The sequence below is a fragment of the Octodon degus genome, unplaced genomic scaffold (assembly GCF_000260255.1).
Source record: "Octodon degus isolate 3935 unplaced genomic scaffold, OctDeg1.0 scaffold00015, whole genome shotgun sequence".
Classification (NCBI taxonomy): Eukaryota; Metazoa; Chordata; class Mammalia; order Rodentia; family Octodontidae; genus Octodon; species Octodon degus.
In genome coordinates, this window is record NW_004524591.1 from 19416114 (window position 1) to 19426467 (window position 10354).

General features: G+C 48.6%; 1 protein-coding gene across 1 annotated transcript in view; it reads left to right on the top strand.

The window, feature by feature from the left end:
- Nucleotides 1–10354, top strand: part of Chn2 (chimerin 2) — a 295082-nt gene that overhangs the window by 193575 nt on the left and 91153 nt on the right. The window contains exons 5-6 of the mRNA XM_004626509.2: nucleotides 762–875; nucleotides 2765–3050. Coding sequence (XP_004626566.1) covers nucleotides 762–875; nucleotides 2765–3050 — 400 coding nt within the window. The remainder of the gene's footprint in view (nucleotides 1–761; nucleotides 876–2764; nucleotides 3051–10354) is intronic.

Consider the following 10354-nt stretch of genomic DNA (forward strand, 5'->3'; position numbering starts at 1 on the left):
TTTTTTTCCAAACATCCTTGCTTAATTGGAACACAGAAAGTAGGTGGGACCCCGCCCAACTCCTGTGTCTTCCCTGACCTCCCTCATCACTGTTCATTCTCTAGGCCTCAGGCAGCCTCCTCTAGAAGATCAAAATAGTTTTTGGCCAAGCCCAAAACCCTCCTAAATATGCCCTGCTTTCTACATGCTTATGTGGTATTTTTAAAATGGAAACACAGTGAAGATAAACATTATCTTTAACAAAGAAAAATAGGCACATTTTCCAAACATGTCCATAAGCCATCGTTCTCAAAATATAAAGGATGGGGAAAAGGTTGATTATTGCCAGTCCTTCTTTCCAGAAGGTGAGCCTCTGAAATTATCACCCTGCACCTGAAGCAAGCAGGTCTCTAATCAATAAGTGCTCGTTTACAATCAGGATAATACATAGTTATCTGTGTTTGAGCTGAGAGCTGAATTGGTAATTGCTCTTGTTGTTTTCCCCCATGGGTGTAAAGAAGCCAGGTTATGACTGGCTTGCTGTTTCAACTTCCCTCTTCGGCCTGAGAGCAAAGGCAAGAACGGAAAACCGGGAGGCCTGCATTCTGCCTGGGTTTGCCTCTGTGCTCGTTTTTCTGTTTGGACAGTTCCAAGTCAGGCTGTAAGATGTACAGTAGTCCCGCCCCTCCCCCGCTGTTGATTTGGGGCAGACCGGCCACCCTTTTCAGCCTATTTCCCACAGTCCTACTTAGTATATGTCTGTGATGGTTTTGTTTCCCCAGGTTTCATGGAATCATCTCCCGGGAACAGGCGGATGAGCTTCTGGGAGGCGTGGAGGGCGCCTATATCCTTCGAGAAAGCCAGCGGCAGCCGGGATGCTACACCTTAGCGCTGAGGTGTGCTGTAATTCATTCACTGTTTTCATTGCTTTACCTTAAGTTTATCCCATTTATGGTTATATATATATATATATATATATATATATATATTAAAATTAGCATTTCTACCATTGTAACTGTACAGTTCACTAGCATTAAGTAGCATTGTCAGCGTGTACAACCATCTTACTATCCATTTCCAGAATTTTCTCACCACCTCCAACAGAAACTTAGTGCCCATAGACAGTCACTCCCTCTCTACTTTTTACTTTCCCTTCTGTCTGAAAGCCCCAGCAGCACAGACGCTGCATAGACGTCTCCTTGGCCGCTGGTGTTATCAGGATATCAGACATGGGCTGTGCTTGCAGACGTAGGGCACGCTGGAGGGTTACCTGGAAAGCTTGTGTTCCTACAGCTGCTTGTGCCTGCCTGGCACATGGAGCCGCTTGACAGAGCCATGTCTCTCCCTCCCTCGGTTCCCAGCAGCTCTTCCTGAGCAAGGGTTCCTCCCACTTTTCCTCCATGGGCATACCTGGCAAGACCTGCTGGGCAGCTCTTGTCCATCTGCTCCTCTCAGAGGCGGTGGGACCCCGCGGGCTCCCCCTGCTGGTGATCGCCGTGTAGCTCCTGCGGCTGGATCGCTGAGAGCATAGCGCTTGGCCAGTGGGCCTGCCCAGCAGGGTTCTCCAGAGACTTTCACTGGCAAGCACAAGTACGGAAAGGCCTCTGTTTTCTTGTTTTGTTGATGGAGCCTAAACCCAGGGCCTCCACCCTGAGCTACCTTCCCCCCATGTTTTAACTTCTTGTTTTGAGTCAGACTCTTACGAAGGCACCAAGTTGCCCTGGCTGGACTTGATCTTGTGACCCAGCCCCTCAGCCTTCCTTCCAGGAGAAAGACTTTGCATTCATTGCACTCTCCATACCTTGATCAAATATTTCATGCCACTTAATTATTGCCATAATCTTATTTAGGTTTGAAGAGGTATCTGGTTTATGGATGGATAATGCTGTCCCATCACATTCGGGGTATCTTCCAGAAGCTCATTTGCAGGTTTTGAAATCAGAAAGACCTTTCCCCACAGGAGGAATGGGAGTGGAAAACACTTCTGGGCTCAGCCCACAGGGACATGTCGATTTGTGCCATTTCAATCTTGTCGCCTTTAAAGAAACTTTCCAAATATAGCTGGCAGTGTCTAAGATATAGCTTAAACAATGGGATGATAAAGAAGCTCTTCAAAAGCTATTGAGTCCTCTAAGTATCCGCAGTTCTACTTTCCCAACCCCCAGCAGCAGGAGCTGGCAGTCCCGGTGAGGAGCCAAGCAGGCTGTGAGATGCAGGGCAGGCTCCATGGGCAAGAGCCCGGAATAGAGGACAGGACCCCGTGGGGGAGGTTGCTGGAGGCCGCCAGTGGTGGTACTTAGCACAGCTTGATGCGTCTCTCTGCTGTACTAACTGGGGTGACAGGAACGGGGTACTCCAGTGATGTACTCAGGGGACCTCAGGGCCACCTGTGGTGGCATCCCTTGCAATAGTAACTCCTGGTTCCAATTAAGGAAGTTTATAGGTAAGATGTTTGTAAATCAGGCACTACTCTCTGACCTTTACAAATGAGAATACTATGACCTGTTGACGTGAGTGGCTTGTAGAATCCAGTGACCCTAAATGACTGCCTGGAGTTAAATCCCACCTCTGTCTCATGTGACCTCCAGCTGGTTTCCCTAACTCTTTAAGTCTCAGTTACCTCTGCTGTCACAGAAAAGTATACAGTGTACCCATAGCAGAGGGTCTCTCCAATAATTGTCAAGTGATTATGCCATGCCTGGGCATATGAGGCATGCTCAGAGCAGTTATTGGTCCTCACCACTTTTATTTTAATCTGCTGTAATCCCTGATCTCTTGTGGGCAGGTTTGGAAACCAGACCTTAAACTACCGGCTCTTCCACGATGGGAAACACTTTGTGGGCGAAAAGCGGTTTGAATCCATTCACGATCTGGTGACAGATGGCTTGATAACGTTGTACATAGAAACAAAAGCTGCTGAATACATTTCAAAAATGACAACGAACCCCATCTATGAACACATTGGATATGCCACTTTACTCAGAGAAAAAGTATCCAGAAGGCTGAGCAGGTCTAAAAACGAGTCAAGGAAAACAAGCGTCACAAATGAAGAGCACACGCCGGTGGAGAAGGTGAGCGAGTGCTGAGGCAGCAGCCTCTGTGTTTTCATCTAGTGCTGAATAGGAAGACGGTTAGTGGTAGATGTGATTTGCCAAAATACTGAAGGCAACCCGTCTCCAACCGTAAAAGGGGACCCAAAGGACCCTTGAAATGAGTTCAACATCATTATACACATGAGCAACCCAAGGCCCCCAAATGGTACATGGTTCTTTGTCTGTCCGAGCCTATCAGGTCCGTCAACAAATAATCATTATGAATATTGATCTAGAGTTTGAGAGAAAAACACTGTATGAGTGTTTAATGGTAAAATGTGGTTTTGACTGCTATCTAAAGTGTCCCTGGTCCCATCCCTAGTTCCACCCAGCCAGCCTACTTATCCGCAGATGGTCTACCTTACACAGTGATTTTACTGACAGATTAGGAGCCACTAGAGGTTACAGTGGCTATCCCTGCAGTGCGTAGGGAGGCCAGCTGCCCTTGCCCCAGACAAAGCATGACTGCGCCTTGCCAGTGATTAGAAGCTCTTAAGTAGGTGAGCGTGTCAGCTGAGTGTGTCATGGCACAATATGGTGACAGAGATCTGATATTCCTGTCCAGCAAGTTGCTGTCTGCTTGAAAGGTGCTGCTGTGGTTTACTAAGTGATTTTTAGGCAGTGCACCTCCAGGAACCATCAGCTTTGCCTGGTTGTCTCTCCTTCCCGCTTAAAGAACGTGACAGCCAGCCTTATTGTCAGCCCCCACTAAGTCTGTGCTGAGCCCCACTTCTAAGGCAAGCAGAAGGCATGAATGGGAGATAGAGATAAATAATTGCGAGCAGAATGCAGTGCTCTGCTTCTTGTAGTAGTTGCTAATCCTTACTTAAACCAAAACAGGCTCCCTGTTGCCCAAGGCTGGTGGGAATCATGGGAGCCCTAGGCTGCTTGGCTGGGCCCAGTGACTCCTTGGAGAGCCCTGAGAGGAGACAGAGGGTGGAGGGTGGCAGCTTGGGCCTGGTGGCAGGGAAGGGAATGGGGTTAACTGATTTGCTAATTGAGCTTCAGAGCTAAGAAAAACCTTCCCCAGGATCACATCAGTTGAGCAGCTGGCCCATGTAAAAATAATTTGCCATTTTCTTTTCATAACTCCAGTATCTCCACTGCACCTGTGTATTATTTTACGAATAATTGATTTGGGAACTTGTGGGGTGAGCAGTTGGCTTACATTTTGACAGAAGCGATAGAAAGAAGCCTTGAGTCCTAACATTCAGAATTTGTTCCCATCCAGACAAAAGCTATTTCTTAGTCTGTTTGGGAAATCTGCTCACAAGTAATTCAGAATAGAAAATCTGGAAGCTCACCCTCCAGCCCATGACAAATCAGAAGATGAACTGGAAAATAAATCTGTGAAGCAGCGTTTTTATTTCTGAATCACAATGCAGGGGCTCCAAATAGGTATTCGTATAAAGGACAGGCTACATGTTAGGAGGTGTCCAGGAGAAGAGAGGAGAGGAGTAAGGCCCAGCTGTTCCATGTCAGGGCTAAGAGTATGATAATCAAGTAAGATCCTGGGTGTCAGGCCTGCTGCGTCTAGGTCCTCCTCTTCATCAAGGGGGAAGTTTGGCCAATAAAAACTGGTACTTCTAGAAGGTTCTTCATCAGGAAACTAGTGCAGCAAAATGTGTCCTTTGCAATAGATCTTCTATACTTATTAAAAATGAATTTGGGAGAAAGAATAATCAGATTAATAATCACATTGAATAAGCCACCTTTGAGGGAAAGGGAAAAGAAGGAAAATATCGAAGAAATCCTAACTCAACAAGTAATTTGATAGACAGGCATCAATGGTGCAGATTTCCCAGACTATGAGGACGTGACACTTAGTGCTCCTGAGAAATGCCCTGAATGCCGGATCTGGTCACAAGTGGAGCCCACTCATTTTGGTAGCCACCTGCTCACTAACTCAGTGAGAATCCATCCACTTCTCTCTGACCTGCATTGACAAGTGGCATTATTAAAAGTCTCAGTCTTGCCAGAGATTCTGTCTCCCTCTGGGGCAGGTCAGTGGCCTGTTACCATGGAGGCAGGAACTAGAAAAACAGGCATGGACTCTTGAATGGATTGACGGAGAACAGCCTGGGGGACGTGTTTGCTCAGGTCATGATGGTTCTGGAAGATTTTAATGAGTGAGTGGGGTAGTTTCTCACCATTTCTCAAATATAGACATCCCAGAGTTTCTGTGTCTAGAACGCCTAAGTGGTGAGCATGGCTTTGCTTTATTGATTATTTTCAAGTGAAGCCAGAGAAATTATGTTGTTGGTGAATCCATAAGATGAACAGTGCTGATTGGCAGAAAGATATCTGAGTGCTTTCCAAATTTATTGCACCTTGGGCAAGCCAAATAGCTCAGCGGATTAAAGCCTCTGCAAGCAGGTGCGGGAGGCAGGAGTTTGATCCCCAGGGCTGCTGTGCCACCCCCCTGCACCCTAGGAGTGCTGAGACAACAATTGAGACTGGACGTGGTGGCACACGCCTGTAATCTCAGCACTTGGGAGGCTGTAAACAGGTGGATCACTACAAGTCCAATCTAGTGTGAGACCCTGAGCACTCTCTAGACGCTTCCCTAAAACACACACACACACACAAAAAAAAAGAATGTACTGCACCTCAAAGTTGTTAGCAGCGAGCCTGACTTGAGCACCTGGAGAAGAGCTGCAGAGATGGAAGCCTCAGGAAAAGGAACAGAAGTTGGGGCACTCTGCTGATAGCTGTCTGTTTCCTCCCTGATTCTCTTTAAGTGGTTTTAAAAGCCGTGGCCACTGTTTGGTGCACTTAATCAGTCATCTCCAGTGTGATTTCTTATATAAAACGTATTTTAGCATTGATTCCACTGGCAGATCATGTACTGACCTCCAACAAAGGCTCTGTAATAAATATGAAAATAACAACAGTATTCCACATTGGGTCAGACACTCACAGTTCACGTTCAGATTTCGCATGTGTGCAGGTACTTCCCCCTTTATCTTCAGAACAACTTTGCCAGGATCCCAGGGCAAGCATCCTCCTCTCTGTCTTACCAAGATAGTCAAAGCCAGCAGCAGAGTGAGGAGTCAGACTGTCACGTCCTAATTCCAGCTCACTGATCTGTAAATCTGCTGAGGCTGGGCCTCCTTCTGTCCTGACTGCCCTCACCGTCTGAAGTCAATGTGCTCAGGCACGGCCATCGTGAATCAGTGAGTGTTAGAAGTCGCTCAAACTTTACATGCTCTGGTTTTTTAAATTTTTATTTGGCCCAAGATCTAACTGCACAGCTCAGACTCATAGTGATCCTCCTGTTTCAGCCTCCCCAACGCTGGGATTACAGACATGCACTGCCATGCCTGGCATGGTGCTCCCAGAACCAGCAAGGCATACAGTACCAGGGATCGAACTCAGGTCCTTGTGCTTGCCAGGCAGGCGCTTGAACCACCGAGCTATCTTCCAATCCCTTACATGATCTGTTTTTAAAAATACAGAGCTGTTACTAGCAATAAGAACTAAATTTTCTTACCAACATAGCCTACCAAATCAAATGCTGTGTAACAATGTATTTCCAATGGGACATCCTTTTTAAACAGCTATGGTTTGCCATAGTAAATTTCACTTATGTTTTACTGGGTGAAAATCATCTGTAGTCTTCATGTAACGAAAGCTAGTTATGCACATACAGGCTGAAGCTTGGCCTATAGTCCCCACTACTTGGGTGGCTGAGCGAGGAAGACTGCTTGAGCCTGAGAGTTTGAGACCAGCCTGGACAACATAGTGAGATTCTCATCTAAGAAATATATTACTGAGGATCCATTATCTAAAATATTTGGGATTGGGATTATTTCAGATTTGAATGTAGTTCTTTTGTTTGTTTGTTTGTTTGTTGGCTATCAAAATATTTGCATAGGCAATGTGACAACACAAAACCTAAAAAGTTTTGTGTTTTGGATCATTGTAAATTTCAGGTTTTTGGACTATGGATACTTCACCTGTATCATACCTTATTCACTTCACTGTGTTTTTTTTTTTTTTTTTTCTTTAATATCAGCAAAAGTTTCAGAACCACCTAGATCACTCAGTGCAGGACTGCTTGAATGAACTCTGATAGCTCTAGTTAAAGAAATATCACAAGACAGCAGGGAAAGTTGGGACCCTTTGTCCTGGCTGATGGGAAAAGGTCTGCAGTCAGTTCAGTGCGAGAAGTTTCTTGCGGAGGTCCGCATCGTACGAGTCACTCATGCAGCTGGGAACTCAGCTTTTACGTGTGTTTTCCTGCCAGATTGTGAAGTATTCTTTGAGTAACTGGCTGCCTGGAGGCAGTGGAGGCATCAAGGGCTGAGAGTGGGAAGCTTCTCCCTGCTGCCCGCTGACACTCTTGTTTGAGCCATTGATATATGCAGTATCTGTTTAGAAATTACGTCAGAAAAAACAAAAAGGTTTTATGTTGTCTTAGGTTCAGCTTTGTTAAAAGAGACTCCAAGTAGAGTCTGTTCAGTTCAGTGGTCACCGCTGTACATAGCCACACCACACACACACACACACACACACACACACACACACACACACACACCACAGCCCCACTTCTGCTCTTCCCTTCCCCCCTCACCACCCCTCACTGTAGGCTAGCAGCACCCCCAGTATTCACAGAGAATCTCTATTCGCAGACTTTTACTGAAGATTTCAGAGCCGGAAAGAGGGTACTTGTATCACAGGACCGGACATGGCCAGGTCTAGGGGGAGTCATGGCTTCCTGTTGCTGCCTCCCTAATACTCCCATTGCCTAGTCCTGGCGAAGATGCTGCCTGGGCCCTCGGCTCCCCTGGGCCCCTCCCTGCTCCTCCCACCTCCCAACCCAGCCCCAGTCCCAGCCCCAGCTGCGTTTCTCCTGCTGCTGTGGGACCAGGCTGACCTCCACATCCCTCTTGCTTTCTCAATGCCTGCAGCAAATCCCTCTTAGGCCTCCACTCTGCTCCTAAAACCAAGAACTGCCCTTTTCTGCCTGGGACATCTTCCAGCTCCATCAGATGTTCTCGTTTCCAGATGAGCTGCTCAGAGAGATCAGTGACCTCTCCCCTCACACCCATATTTCTTTCTTATTTATTTTTTAATATTTTTCTTCCTTTCTAGCTCCCTCTTTAAGTCAGGGTGACCCTTCCGTGGTCAGCTCAGTGTCTGCTGTATGACCCAGCAGGCCTGCCTGGAGACTTCTGCATAGGACTGATACTACATTCCTCTACACTGTCTGAACACAAGTTGATGGCCATGCCCAGGAAGGACAGCTCTGGCCGCCTAGGAAGGACAGCTCTTGACGCCTCAGAGGCAGGTCAAGGTCCTGCAAAGTGACTGTCCCCAACTCCGCGATCATGCCCAAAGGCTAGTGCCCAGTAGAGTACTGCCATTGCTGTTCCAGTCTTGACAAAGTGTTGATTCACTTTGTCCACAGGACAAACTTTCAAGTCCTCACTGTGTCCCTTGCAGCCTGTCTGAGCCTGGTATCCCTGGAGAGTAGAGCTTGACCCAAAGGCTCAGCACAGAGAGCTCATCTGGGAAGGGATCCCTGGGAGCCGGAGGGAAAGTGAAGCCGGAGAGAAGTTGGTGTGGCATCGCTGAGCCGGGTCCTCTTAGGAGCCACATAGACTTAAGCTTGTGCATCACCTCCGGGTCCCTATTGACTGTTGGCACTGGCTGCTGTCAGGCCCCTCCTACTCCCAGCCTCTGGAGACAGGGCATCCTCTAGCAGAAAGTGAGACAGGCACACAGGACTGAGCCCCCACGGGCTACAGGGGTGCCCCAGCCAGGCCTGGGAGGCAGGAGGGCAGGAGAGGTGAGAGGCATTCACTCCAGAGGTGATGGAAAGGCCTGTACCACTCTGCAGACTGGCCCTGTTTTCCTGATGTTTCTCTTCCTGGCATTTCTCCTGCCGATGGCCTCCCTTTGGGGGTATAGTCAGCCCTATCTCTGCACCCCCAGCCTGAAATGCCTTCCCCTTCTGAGATCTGCCCATTCCCCGTCATCCTTTGGGGTCCAGCACAGCCACCCCTCTCATAAGACCTGCTGGGCCTCCCAGCCCATCTCCCTGCCACCCTAGTACATAGCAACTTTATGGTGACTCTGCAGCCCTGTTCCAGGTAACTGTTTAGAGTACCGTTTGTCAAAACATGGCTCCAGGGCACCAGCAGCTTGGTCCCACCCTGGGGACCAATTGGCAATGCCCACACTGTGCCAGACCCTATGCCACAGGGTCAGGCACTGTGGGTGGCCCTCACCAGTCCATGCTTTCACAGCCCGGCTGGTTCCAAGGCTCGCTGAACTTGAGAACCTGTGGTTTGGCTGCCCCTCTCCCTGCTTGACTTACTTCCTGATCCTAAAGCCCAGCATATCAAGGGCTCACCCCTGTTGCATGAAGCCAGGATGCATAGCTTAAAAATTAGTCAACCGTCCCAGTTGCACCCTCCGGCTCCCTGAGCTGCACCCAGAGCCCCTCCCAGAGCCCCTGTGGCTTCCCACATGCTAGACGTACTTCCTTCCTCTGTTGGCTGAATCCTGGCCGTCCACCTGCTGTGATGCCAGGAGAAGCCATGGAGAGAAGGGGAGTATAGGAGACTCATCCTGACCCCACGTTTCACCACATGGAATCAGAGACACCGATGCAGTAGTAGAAAGACTATTTCAACAACTTCTAGGGGGCTCACGTAGAAAAGACGCCCTTCACGGCCTCTACTTGGGAGTCTTCCTTGAGTTTAGGTCTCTGAGGATTGTTACATACACCTCCAGACTCCTGTCTGCAGAACTGGCTGGTGAAAAATGAGTACGGCTACCCAGAATCCTAGTAGAGGGCTTGTAGCTCAGCAGGAGGGGCTAGGTTTGAGCTCCAGTACTACCAAAAGATCCAGACACAGTCTGGAAGGCTTCCACCCAACAGGGTGGAAGTGGAAGGCACTGAGCACTGGGGTTCCAGAGAGAATTTGCACTCCAGGGGACCTTGCCCAGGGGCTGGCCCAGGCAAAGAGATGGCCGCTCCAGTGCTCAAGAGGATGGGGAAGACATGAGAGGTTTTGGAGTTTCGTGAAAGCTGACAGGACCTCCCATAGGATGGGGATCCTACAGGCTATCAGGGATCCGGCCTCAAACTGCTGCATGGCACAAGTGCCCAGCTGCTCTCTGCCTACGCACTGATCTGACCCCTGTACCCCCTGTTGGCCACATCCAGCAGAAGCTAGCAGGCAGGGCCGGGGAGATGGCTCAGTGGAATAAGTGCTTCCCTGGTAAGCGCAAGGCCTGAGTTCAATCCCTGGTTCCGCAAAAAAGAAGAA